Source organism: Aplidium turbinatum, chromosome 16 (assembly GCF_918807975.1).
Source record: "Aplidium turbinatum chromosome 16, kaAplTurb1.1, whole genome shotgun sequence".
Taxonomy (NCBI): Eukaryota; Metazoa; Chordata; class Ascidiacea; order Aplousobranchia; family Polyclinidae; genus Aplidium; species Aplidium turbinatum.
The window spans coordinates 11,546,062-11,559,806 of record NC_137487.1 but is presented as its reverse complement, the minus strand read 5'-3'; the positions used below and the strand labels follow the sequence as shown (position 1 = coordinate 11,559,806).

General features: G+C 37.6%; 1 protein-coding gene across 1 annotated transcript; it reads right to left on the bottom strand.

Annotated features, from left to right (window-relative positions):
• Window positions 1–4,917: 4,917 nt before the first annotated feature.
• LOC145785210 (uncharacterized) lies at window positions 4,918–10,436 on the bottom strand. The gene is made up of 8 exons (XM_082596898.1): window positions 10,256–10,436; window positions 9,344–9,438; window positions 8,915–9,070; window positions 8,304–8,433; window positions 7,882–8,091; window positions 7,115–7,284; window positions 6,745–6,856; window positions 4,918–6,581 (listed from the first exon to the last, which is right to left on the bottom strand). The coding sequence occupies exons 1-8, from the start codon at window positions 10,434–10,436 to the stop codon at window positions 4,984–4,986; spliced, it is 2,652 nt and encodes an 883-aa protein (XP_082453024.1). The 3' UTR covers window positions 4,918–4,983.
• Between the last annotated feature and the right edge of the window lie 3,309 nt (window positions 10,437–13,745).

Genomic DNA, 13,745 nt, shown 5'->3' with positions numbered 1-13,745 from the left:
AATCCCATTTTGTTTTCGAGAAACTTGTGTATAGCCTACATGAAAAGAAACTTTTTTAAACTCAAGTTTAAATATTAGCCTATAATGCATGGTAGCAATCCAGATTTTATGGCAGTTTAAGCAGAGAGATAGGATAGAATGCCATAGGCTACATCAACCTGTTGAACAGTAAAGCTGGATCTGGTCTTGAACACATCTCTGCTAAATTTATTACGTATTTTATTCAAAACATGTTTGTGATCGAATTACTTGTTTGAGGAAATCGAATGTCATTTTTATACGTTGTTACAAATTACAATTACGTATTGAGACGTTTTTGCAACAATGTCAGCATGAGTAGTTTAATCGTATTGTTCTTTTGCTCAATTGCATCATTGTCAGTTCATAATATTTTGTTTTGCTGATAGGGCATAGGCCCGATTTCGCTTATTCTACAAAATAGAAGACTCTTATTGCTGCAAGCGCTTTGTTCATACAGTAGAACTCGGTTAATCCGGATTCGATTTGACCGGCGATTCCATCCGGATTAGGCGAAGATCCGGATTAACCGAGTTCCACTGTATTTGAATTATTTTTTAATTCGCAATATCTTAACTGAGTACCACTCACTTGTACTAAGTATACCTAGGCCTCACCGTTTGAATGTTTTTTATAATGCATTGTTTTTTGGGCTATTCACCAGTGAGCTTCAGGCACTCTAGGTTGGTGATTTATTGAAATGGATTCTGGTAGTTACCCCTTTTCATTTAGCCTACTTGAAGCCATCACTGTTGTATAGCCTAAAGTTTTAGTGGAAAATACCTAAATTATCATTTCACGTTCGTTATTGCTTTTAATTGCCACGAGCGGCATTGCCTCAACTTTACAACTGATTGTCACTTGTGGTGTTGATTTGTGATGTGGGAATGACTGGTGGCCTACCTGACTTAGATAGGCAATTTTATTAATAAAAACGCAAAAAATTTTCCCCAAGCCATTTGCGGCGAGGTTGTTCCATACTTCTTTGGCGCCCCCTAAAATTTTGCCCTAAATCCGCCACTGTTGTTCCCACGATTCTAGATCAATGTTTGCTGGATTGAGGGAGACTTTAACTGATCTTTCTAATTGCGTCGGTGAGACGATCCTCTCAACGAGTAGGCCTACCCAGCATTTGCCTCAGTTTCCTCTGCTGGAAATTTTCAAGACAGATACGTCAAAACAAACGACAGGAGTGCGGTTAGGCTTACTGTTGAATCAGATAAGCTAATGGTAGATATTCCGCTTAAACGTTAAGCCAAAAAGTGTAAAGGTGATTTGCATAAAATGTATAAATTTCCACAAAATTTAAACTTTAAGTCAGAAGATAGATCAGTTATATCTTTCTGATAGAAGTGCTCGGTAGGCTAGCTACTTTGTTTTTGCGTTGCAAATAGGTTTTGTATTGTCCAATTCTGAGAGAAAATACTTCTGAAACTTTTTCAACAGATTTGACAAATGATTAATAACCAAAGGCTTAATAACGTTTGATTTTAGATCACTGTTAACCAAAACTTTTCAGTCAATCAGAACATTTCAAATGAATCATTTTCAACTTTTTATTTCCAGATGTTTAATGCGTTGATGAACGGTTTATTTTAGATTTCAACGTAAAAACATAGATGTTTTCTCTCTGAACCCTTTAACAGCCTGTTTCACCTAAATAAGGATCATCAGAAGGACCTTATTCAAATTGAATATCTTTAATCACCTAATGGAATAGAAAGTCTGCTTGTCTTGGATAATGAAACCAAAGACTGGCTGCTCTCTTGGTGCCTTTAAACGAATTCCTGGGAACATCGTAAACTTAGGATGGTAAAAGATATAGGACAGCATTGCTTGAAATGTGGCGTTTCGTCATTGAGCGTTAGATTACACATAAACCTTGCATAGACAAGATCAGCTCAACTGTAGGCTAGATTCTGTTGCCGCAATTGATTTGTACTGGGCTCTATCAACCTCATTTTAAGAGAAAAATTTCTAACAAAAGGCCGGTTCCTCACTGATAATGGACCTTGCGTCGAGAAGACGTTTGTAATATTTCTAAGAAAAACAAGTTAATAGTTTTTTTCCACAGTCTAAAACTCTAAATCTTCAAAACATTTGGCTAGGCTGACACTCACAACAGTATTTCAATAAAAGTTATAATTTATGTTGTGGAATGTGGAACCGGATTTTAACTTTGTAATATTTCTTGTTCATGCTTTTGTATAACCCAGCCAGCAACTCAAACATTTTTTACATTTAGGCTATTCAACATCTGTAAACGTTGACTCAACGAAACAACTGGATGTCTGGCTGAGTAGTAGCTCAGCAAACTTGTGCAAGAAAGTTAGTAGGCTAAATTTGAATATGAAGAAGGCTACAAAATCTATCCCTGTACACTTATAAATAGCTGATCATCGAAGGACTGACATATCAGAAATTCCCTTCGTAGCCCAACAAATCAACATTGAACTTTTTTTACCTGGTTAAAAAACTGCACAAGCCATGACGAAACTATTGTTTTCAGACATAAAGTTTTGCGGTATTTTCGAAAAGTCGGTTTCAAACGTGAATGAGGTTAAAGGCCACCGTTGTAGTATATTAGTGGGCAAGCTAAAACAATCGTGAAGCTGAAAAGTAAATTAAAAGTGGAGCCATTTCATCAACAACACCACACAAAAAACTCATTAAATTAACACACATTGATTTGCAATACTGCAGACCAATCCAGTTCACACTTCACAGCGTGTTCAGTTTTCTTTATGTGTTAAAGCGGAATACTTGACTTCTCTGGATTCCTACCGAGCAGGCTAAAAAAGCAACACATAGTGCAGTGATTGAAGGCGTTTCATACAGTGCAAAATTCGCAAGGCAATTGCTTGTTAACAATGCAAAACAATTGTAAATTGATGTTGCCTCAACAGTCAATGGAAAAACATAACTGAACACGTAAATAGATGTGATATTCATACAACTCAAGGGCACGACTAAAAGAATTTAAAACATTGTTCGTTCGAACACATTTAGAATCAAGCAAGTCAAAAGTGAAAGAAAAATTAACATTATGTTCAAACAATGGATTTAGTGATTACGAACAGTCAGACCTCAACGCCTATCATCAAGGCGCCCATTCCATCGATATGCTACACAACTTGTGGATAAGAACTTCAGCTGCATGGAAACATGGACCCAAGAATGGAACGAGCTGCCACATATCCCTCCCCAGTTTTCAGTTATGCCAGCACTCTCCATCCCTCCTGGAGCAGACCTCTCAAGAAAGGCATGGGTCACATTGAACAGGATCAGATGTGACGTTGGCTGTACTGGAGCTAATTTGTTTAGGTGGGGGTTGCATAATTCGCCGATATGTGTCTGCGGAGCGGCAGAACAAACAATGCAACACATACTCCACGAATGTTCCATCTTACGACCCCCAAGTGGAATCACTGGTATTCGACAACTGGACCCAACTACCGTATCTTGGCTGCACGAGGAGGCATTGCCAATCTAAGCTACTGCAAGTCAAACGAGAGAAGTGATTACGAAAAATGTAATCAACTGTCGATGGAGCGAATAAAAGCGACAAGTGGAGTCTTCATAGCAGAAACGCTGGAGAACGCTCAGTGGCGTAGCTAGAGGTGGGGGACCGCCCCGGGCGGCATGTCTGGGAGCGGCACTTTCAGACTACGATTTTTGATTTTGATTATAATCTGATAAAAAACGCATTTCATTTTCACATGCTTTTTCTTGAAGGGGCGGCAAAATCTGAATCCGCCCCGGGCGGCTCATTCCCTAGCTACGCCACTGAGAACGCTTATGATTCGGGAAAATGATATCCAGGTATTTGCGGCCAAAATAGATGATGACAATGAAAAAGATAACAGATCTACAGCGAGAGTACTTTATTATCTATCACAAAGTTACAAAAGTAAACATCACTTGAAACGAAGCACCCTTGGTGTAAGGTGACATTGTAGGCCAATACTTAATACTTCACATAAAAGGCACATGCAGTACGGAAGCGCGGTAATATATGTAACTACAGTCAACTCTGATGAGTGTATTTCTGTATAAAATAAGATGACACTGTCAATATATGAAATAACAATTAAAAACGCAGCCACTGATATAAACCAAAATAAAATTGTACGCCACACAAGGTTAAGAATAAATTTGCAACGATTCTCAAGTCTCCAGCGTAAAAATTAGATTTTACATATTTGAGCAACACATAAATAAGTGAACACAGATTGTTAAGCACAAACCAAATACCGTGCTGCGGCGTAAAGATTTAATTATGATTTCGATTAAAATATGACATCGTGTGCAGCGCAAAGTAAAAAAACGTAGAAAAAGGCAAAGAAATGAACATTTAGTAGAGTAGCTAAGCCTACCACACATCGCTTCAGCAACGCAACAGAATCACGATATCAAAAATGTTGAAAAATTGTTGTCACCGGTGAAATAGATCCAGAAAATAGAAATTCTCGGAAGAAGGAACATTCATTAAGCATGTGATCTTGAACCATAGCCGTAGGAGAGTAAAACTTTTGGGGGGGGGGCGAACAAAATTTGCCATAATTTGGTCTTTGCAAATATATTTTCAAAAACGCAACAGTTCAACAATCTGAGGTGGTGTGTCGAGAACCATTTTAGGTAAAAGAGCCATAAAAAGCTACATTTTTAAATGTATTTCCAAGAACTATATAATGCTTTAACACTTAATACAACTAACATGTAGTCGCAGGTGATGAGTTGCAAAAGTGGGGTCATGTGTTTACTGAAAGTAAGAAAAAGCAGCGGGAGGTCAGCGGTAAGATTAATTTGCCTAAATAACTGGACATTTTTGCCCTAACTCACGACGTTTTTTTCAACGGGGGAGCGACTGACCCTTTGCTCCCCCATCTCCTACGGCTATGTCTTGAACAAAACGTGAACTGAAGAAAAGCCAAATATTGGAACTGGCACAATGGACGTGACACGTTAAATGGCTTGATTCTCGATTGATCCCAAAGTTTTTCTAGCGGAAAGAGCTTGCTTTTGTTTTTCCGGGCGACTAACATGTATTCGATAGCTCACTGCGCCGTCTTCTGCGGCTTCACTGAGAAGTTCTACACTGCGACTAAAGTCTTTCTCTTGCTTGAAGGCCAGCTTCTTGCGTACAGGCGCGTCTTTCTTTGAGACTGAATCAACATAGCTTTTGCCAGCCGGTGTATAGTATTCTGAAGACAGTTGGGATTGAAACGAAGTTTCGTCAATACCTTGCGCAGACGCAGTGTCATGCACTGTTACAGAAAGATCGTGGGCGTTTTCTTTATTGTGAACTGGCTTGTGGTAAGTTTGCTTCGGTTTACTGAGCAAAACAGAGTCGTTGATAAGTGGCTTAATTTGGTCACTCATTGTCGCAGTTTGAGCTGTATGGCTTTGTAGATCAAGTTTTCTGATAGGTTTCTGAGCCGCAAGCGGAGGTGGTTCATCCAGTCTGCGTTTGATAACGTTTGTACTGATATTGCTGGTATTCTTTGTCTGCCCAACCTTTCTTTGAGAAGACTCACGTAAATTTAGTTTATCTTGGTTAACAAGCTGATGGTTAGACTGTGCGCTGACTTCGTCCAAGTCAATGACGTTGAAGCCAAATGCTTCACGAAATGAATTTCTTAAGGTTTTCCTTTTTCTTTTTTTGTTCTCTTGTTTTACGACAGGTTGAAAATTTAAACGGTCTCGTTTGCTGAATGATTTTGTTAAGAGATTTCTTCCGCGTTTTTCCACTTCTGCGTTGGACTTGATGACGCTCAATTCGACTTCATTTCCTCGAAGTTCTCTATTTTGGCCAGAAAAGCAGCCCTCGTTATTTTCGTACATTTCCTGATTGCGTTTCACCCAGTTTTTGACCAAAGTATTCGGCGATCCTGGCTTGTGGCTCTTGGGAGTTGCACAAAAAGCTTGTGACTGAGCAGACTTTTTTGTAGGAGTTTCTGTCCGCCGTTGCATCAGAGTGATGTTTTTTAGGTCGTCTCCCGGTGTGGATGTAGCATTAGGCAAAGGCATTGCGAACAGGCCTGCATTGCTTTTTCCATTTGGATCAGAATCGGCATGTTGTGGCTGCAAAGGCGCAAGCTTGAAACCTCTCCGTGCATCTCCTACAATTGTAATTGCCGATTTTCCAATTTTAGAAACTGCCTCGACGTTTTGCGCATTAGTCGCGTTTTCCGCCCGTGTTGTTATAGGCTCTTCTATGTCCTCGGATACAAAGTGGGTGTGCCGTGGATTAACCAAGTGCTTTGAGCACACGGGTTTCCGACCAACTGCTCCAGTGAGAGTAGTAGGTGTGTCATAGCTGCACCGTAAGTCAGTGAAGTCTCTGTAGTCAACTTCTTCACCGGATGATTCACTGGAGGAAAAGTCATTTCCAACATTACCACTTCGTCCTTTTTTGTATGGACTTAGTCCTTCAGATTTAACGGGATTCCGTTTCCAGGTTTGACAGCAATACGTAAGCCTGTGCCACCCTGTACAACAATGACATCTTCGCCTACTTGCTGGATGAAAGTAGACGTAGTATAAAACCATACAACAAACACCTGTAAAATGAATAGAAATAAATTCCGTGCAAAACAAACGTGAAAATGTATTGCATAGTCAGTACAAATAGCACAGTCAGTCAGCAATTAAAAATAGAAAGACTTAATTTATGCAAATACAAACCAATCATGATGAGTTCAATCAATCTCTTGGAATACTTACCAAGAAAAAATCCTGCCCAAACTGCAAAAAGAGCTGGAACGTTATACCACATCCCGGGAGTTCTTTGAGGCCACCAGAGCAAAATCATAACAGAGTTTTCTATGAGGACAACCTAATAAGTAAAAGCTTGATTTGTCAATTTTTAAGTGATTTTTTTGCAACTCTTGACTGAGAAAAAAAAAAACAGTGCAAAAACAAATCAAACTAACTTACAAAAAGTATCGTTTCTAGCAATTTTCAGTATTCACATTCAGTTTACAAACACTATGTCATATTCGTTCTGAAACTACATAACTTGAAAATAATAGTCATGTTACAACTTACAAGAATACTAGAGATTAAAATAACTTGATGAGATAGTTTCACTTACGGTGTAATAAAACGTGACTCTCCATCTGGATTGTCCTTCTTTCATGTTGAAAAAGCAGAAGACATAAATAACTCCAATAACAACATTGAAAAGCCTCTCTTCCCACCAGGTGTTGCAGAAGTCCGTGTCTTGTGCTATCACCCATCCAGTCATTAATAACCAATGCAAACCTGTAAATGAACAACAATTATGTGAGTCGCCTTCTCTATTAAAGAGTTCTTTATTTTAAGGTAACAATCGTTTGTTAACTTGAATGATCTCATGCTGTTGTTTGTAGCTCCATACCAGAAAAGAAGTTGTTTAGGCGACTTATGGACATGAAATAAAACTACTAAACCAGGTACAGGATGACTGCAACCATCACATAGATCATAGGCCCAGAGTCAAAATTTCAACAAAGCTCTTTATCAAGTATTTAACTGTAATCTTGCACTCAATACTATGGGCTGTAATAATTTTGCTACCAAAGCATTTAAGTACCGATGGCATATACAAGTAAGACAACCCTAAGCCGCTATGCTGGAACAACTGAAGAAGGTACCAAACTAAAAACTATTAGTTTACATCCAAAATTGGTGAGTGTAACACTTAGAATATGGAAAAATGGTTTTGTTTCCCTTAGTAAAACTTTAATTAAAGGTCGGTATGCAGATTGTTAATCGGCCGTTTAAGCCAACATGGCTAGACAAAATGCTTGAATAAACGAAGAATATACATCATCACACGTGCAGAGTGCAGACATACTCGGAGGCGTTCCAACTACTAACCTAAAAACAACAAAGTCCATTCCTGATAAGCTGTGGCAAATAAAACGATGGCAGTTATTCTGCCTAAAACCATGCCCACTCGCCATATCGTTTGCAGTACAACCCCAGTCCATGACACCTTTTTGCGTTTACTGGCAGCTGCACGCAATGCTTTGGTATATGCTACAATAGCCCAGGACAAGGACAGCAAGCTGAAACAAGCGGAGATGCCTGCATGGAAAACATGGAAAAAGTTTTGCAAGTGATAATGCATATTATTTGCGTAACCAAGTTACTACAACCTTATTTCATGGTTGCAACACACATAGAACTAAATATTGACCATTCTTTCAGGTAAAACCCAACAGAAAGTTAGATGCAACCAATTTTAGCTAGAATGCAACTATCTCCCTTTCTCTTTCAGTGGTCTTTACAAAAATTACCTGTTAAGATGTGATCACCTTCTTCTACTCTTATCATGATATATAGTTGCAGGACAAGTTGAGGTGCAGATTCAAGAAAACACTCAAACAAGCGCAGCATGCTCACATCACTTAACTCGGAGTACATTAGCTGAAAAAACAAGAATGGTAAAAAGGGACAAAAAGTAACCATCAAAGCTCTTACCAATGATACGCAAATCACCAAAGCTTCTATGAAAAAAAAATTGAGTTTATATTTTGGTGTTTCACTTTATTTTGGTTCTCACTATTATTTTGATTTTTCACTGCAAAACTCCTACAAGTGAAAATCTAGTCCATTATTGGCATAGTAACAGTAGCATACACATAGCCCAAAGACACAAAATATACAAAGAGTCAAAGACTATTTAGTATTTATCAACTACAACTCCAAATGATGTTAGCGACTTTGAATGCAAATCTTAGATTGCCCTCCAGTTACATTTGAAGTTTGCACGGCCTGTGTAATGTGTATACAGGTCACCATTTTACATAAGATACCAAGTGCTTAATAAGAACCTGATGAAAATATCAATTGTATTATGACTAGATTTTGTTTTAAAGCTAGACTTATTCTCTATCCTATATAATACCTGATAATCATGAATCCGTTTAGTTCTTCGTGCTTTAAAACCAAAGCGCAAAACAGAAATGTAGCGTTTTATGGGACCCATCATTAATATATGCACAATAGCCAATAAAAAAGTAAATTTATGCCCATCTGCGACATACCATCTTGTACTGAATACCTGCAAAACCACATTATGGTCATACAAACACATCTGCTATTTTCATACTGAATAAACATAGCAGTCTGGTTAAATGTATGCAAAAGCTTGGAAAACTTAAATGGTTAACCGGATTTGTTTGTATGAAAGAATATAAAAATTTGCACAAAAAATTAAAGATAGATACGAAATGAGTTATAGACTGTATGTAAATGTAAGGGGTTAGTTTAACTTTGAAAAGATAATGTCAAACTTGTAACGTCAATACTGACACAAATTATATCAGATAATCACCTGCATGATGATTGCTGGTACAATGAGGAAGGTGAGTGTTAATGCTGCCCAAGTTAGTTCATCAATTTTCCAATAAACAAGCATAACAAGTATGTCTGAAATGTTTCTGTGATCGGTAATTGTTTAATACAATTCAACTTACTATAATTTACTATAGGCAGGAGGCACCAATAGCGAATATATAAATGTTGTAGAATGGTAAATGTTAAAATATATATATCAAATTTATTTACTTTTCACTAAAAACCTTAACAACCTGTTTTACTTTACCAAAGCCATCAGAAAGTACTTATTTAAATGGAGGCGGTTATTAATTTCTATTTGAATAAGTACTTGGTTTACACTGGTGATACTTGGGTACAAACAGTATCTCATAGTCATGATTAAATATCTGACATGATAATGCTTAAAAGTATAACATTTATGCCGCCAGAAAAAGCTTCATATGCAGCGGGCTGTTGAATTTCAGGTCGAGCGTCAATGCCCATGTCGTCCCCGATGAGTGATTATGAATAACGTTGCCGAATAGATTTCATATGCGGCGGGCTGTTGCATTTTAGCTCGAGCATCATTGTGAGTGTCGTTCCCAGTGAGTTGTTATAATATTTCCAGGCCTGCTACCATTTTTAAAAGTCTCTGATTTTATTCGATTACATTTTAAAAATAAAAATTAATTTCTAGGCTAGTTGTTTTTTTTTCAGATATTCAAAAAAAAGAAAAAGGTGGCCAAAATTTCGTTTCGACTTGAAAAAGTTTGTTTCAAACAACCCTCATTTTTACCTACATTTAAATAGACAAAAAAATTGAACATCTGGCAACACTGCTTTCAAGGGACAACATCAACGTGTGGAACGACATCGGGGGACGACGTGTTCAGGGGACGACATCGGTGACATCCCAGTCAAGACTTACCTGTCACTATATCTGCAAGATAAGTTCCCATTGATATTAACACAACAAATACATCAAGCCAATTAAATTGATAATCTGGCAACTGAATGTCTTTCTTTTCTTTTTGATTTATTGAAACAACAGGTGAATCCAAATAGTCCAAAGATTTAATACCATTCCTGCACTTTCTTTTGGACTCCATAACATCAATTAGTCAGAACAACAAACAGAAAATCACCATTTGCAAGCAAATTTTACTGGAACCTAAAGTAGCAGCCTAAAACAAGGTAAAGCAGACTTTCAGACAGAATGAAGAATCTTTGCTGGGGGGGGGTGACTAGTCCTCATACCCATTGGTCAACGTTGCCTTACATGCGAGAGTGGGAGCTCCCGATGATGTGGTTGCTAGAAGAAGGCAATTTGACCCTTGTTTTTGACCAGAAACATCTAAGGTTGTGGTAACCTACCGTACTGAAATAGAGCAAAATCCAGAAAGCAGATTAAGCTGTTTCGTGCCACAACTTCAAGATCAAGCGGCGCTGCTTCGACTCTCAGGGTGTGAGCTTAGATGCAACCTAATTTGTACCATGAACAATTCGTACCTTGAAAAGATCGAGAAAAAAAATTAAAAAAAGCCGAAGTCGGTGATCGCAGTTTCCGCAAACTTTTTAAAAATTTTCGCAAACAAACAAAAACTCTTAGGATCATTACTAGAAATGTTAAAATGTTTGCGGAAACTCCGATCAACCTTAACCCTTTTAAAATGTTTGCAGAAACTCCGATCAACCTTAACCCTATTAAAATGTTTGCGGAAACTGCGGAAAATTGGAAACTGCAATCAGCGACTTCGGCTTTGTTCTACTTTTTTCTCTCAATCTTTTCAGTTTGTTTGTTTGCGGAAACACCCTAACCCTTTTAAAATGTTTGCGGAAACTCCGATCAACCCTAACCCTCCTTTTAAAATGTTTGCGGAAACTGTGATCAGCAACTTCGGAAAACTCATAGGATCATTACCGGAAATCATAAAACGTTTGCAGAAAAACGGAAACTGCGATCAGCGATGTTCTATTTTTTCTCTCGATCTTTTCAGTTTGTTTGTTTGCGGATACCGATACAATTCAATTTATTTTTCTTTGTCGGAAAACAACAGCAATGATAAAGTTACCAACAGTTTACGGGTATAATATAAAACCAACAAAAGAAAACGGATATCAAAAGGAAAAGGATACCTAATCGAGAGTGCAACCTATTTCGTACCTTGAACACTTTGTACCTAGAGCTGGGCGATATTGGTAAAATAATTTCGATACGATATTACCAAAAATAAAACGATATTATCTAAGTTTTGATATTTTACGGCGAATCGCAAAGCACAGCTTTCTATAACTGCATGAAAAACATACTGAGCACTGGTACTGAAATGAACAACATTTATTGCAAACAATGCTGCGATTTAACTGTCGCAAACTAAACATTTTTGGACAAAAATGTCAGCATGTTGACATTGCAGGGTTTTAGGTACGATCTCTTCTTGGAAACAATTGAGTTACTAAGTGAAAACACCCTTTCACTACTAACACTGATGGCTTGAATGCACAGAAGTTTTCTTGCAACTTTTGCAAGTGTAGGAAAAGTCAGTGCATTAGCTCGCCACCATGTACAGATGCAACTATCCTTGTTGATAGTTTTTGATGCAAAATAGAGATGCAGCTGTGAGTAGCAAAACAAAATAAAGTATCTACCTAGCTGTAGCTACCGTAGGCTACGGCCGCTACACTACGTAAATTCAGTCAGCTCGCAAGTTTCCTATCGTATTTACCGGACTTCATCCTTCGCAACAACACAACACGTGGGAATCAATAAGCAGGATTGCGTAATCACAAAGACTGCTTGTAATGCGTAAATAATGCACACACACTGGGTTGTCTGCGCATGCGATGTCTGTGTCACTGCGCATGCGAAAATGTTGCTATAATTTCAGTACATTTACAAACGATAAAATCGGAGCTTTGTGAATAAATATCGCTGCCAAAAAAATATCGTATCGTATCGAAATATCGTAATATCGCCCAACTCTATTTGTACCCCCATTTCGTACCATGAAAAGACCGAGAAAATAATAGAACAAAGACGAAGTCGCTGATCGGAGTTTCCGCAAACATTTCAAAACTAACTGAACTACACTTTCTTCCTCTCAATGCTAGACTGCAGTTTTATTATTGTTGTTTGGCTTACTCTAACCATGTTTTCCTTCTTTACGCTATTCGAAAATGCGTTGTTTCAATAAAAACGTGAATCCTGGGCTGTATTGCATGACAGCCCCATGAATGACTTTTGCTCATTGTGACGTAACCTACCCTAACAGAAAAGAAGCAAGACAGTGGGGTGCAATTGCATTGGAATTTTCTAGCTGTAGGCTAGTAGCATTGGTAACACAATGTAGGCTTTATGACAGTGTTAAAATGTTTGCGGAAACTCCGATCAGCGACTTCGGCTTTGTTCTATTATTTCTCTCGATCTTTTCAGGGTACGAAGTGTTCAGGGGACGAAATAGGCTGCATCCCCTAATCGATACTCCGAATCCGATACACTAACCCTTTTAAAATGTTTGCGGAAACTGCGATCAGCGACTTCAGCTTTTTTAAATTTTTTCTCTGAATCTTTTCAAGGTACGAACTGACGGTAAAAAAGGTTAATGGTACGAATTAGGTTGCACGCGTGAGCAACGCACGTTTAGAATTGCTCTTCACTCAGCAGCATCTAATGGATGGAATAATTCTTCGGTAACGACACTTCAAAAATCGGAAACTTTACTCTTGCAATCTCGGTGACCGGGCCTGCATCAGTGGTTCAAAGCCTCTACAAGGATTAAGCTCTCAAAGAAGCTTTCCCAATTCAAGGATAAAGATTCAATCAATCAATGCAGACTCTACAATTCTTTCGGGTTTGTCTATTATCCAATTTCTCTTAATTTTTTTTTCTTTGAAACGCAGTAGTTGTGGATACCATAACTCAACGTGGAAATACAAAATAAAATTTATCAAGACAATTTGAATAAATCAACAGAAAACTACTATAAATGAATACGGTAGATCCTACCAAAACACTTTTGAAACAATTGAAAGATTGGCGCCACAGACGAAATTTCAGACCAGTGTTGCCGATATATTATGCAATCACAAGAGGTTTGCAATTTTTGTAGTGTAATACGGTATACTTGTCCATTATTTTTAACTGAACAAAAAGTTATTTAGAAATAAAGTTAGTTATTTCTAAATATTTTATAAAATTTCTAAAATTTTATTAAATTAAAAAATTTTATTATTTAAAAATTTATTTCTAAAATTTAGAAATAAATAAATAAAATTATGCTGCAAAGTTAGTTACTGGAATTTTTCGGAGTATAGTCTTTGATTTGAAATAAAAAGAACCATTAAAATTTTGAATGTGCGATAAAATTGAGTCCTTTGTGCAAGCTTTTTTTATGTTCATTCGCCACTCAATATCATAC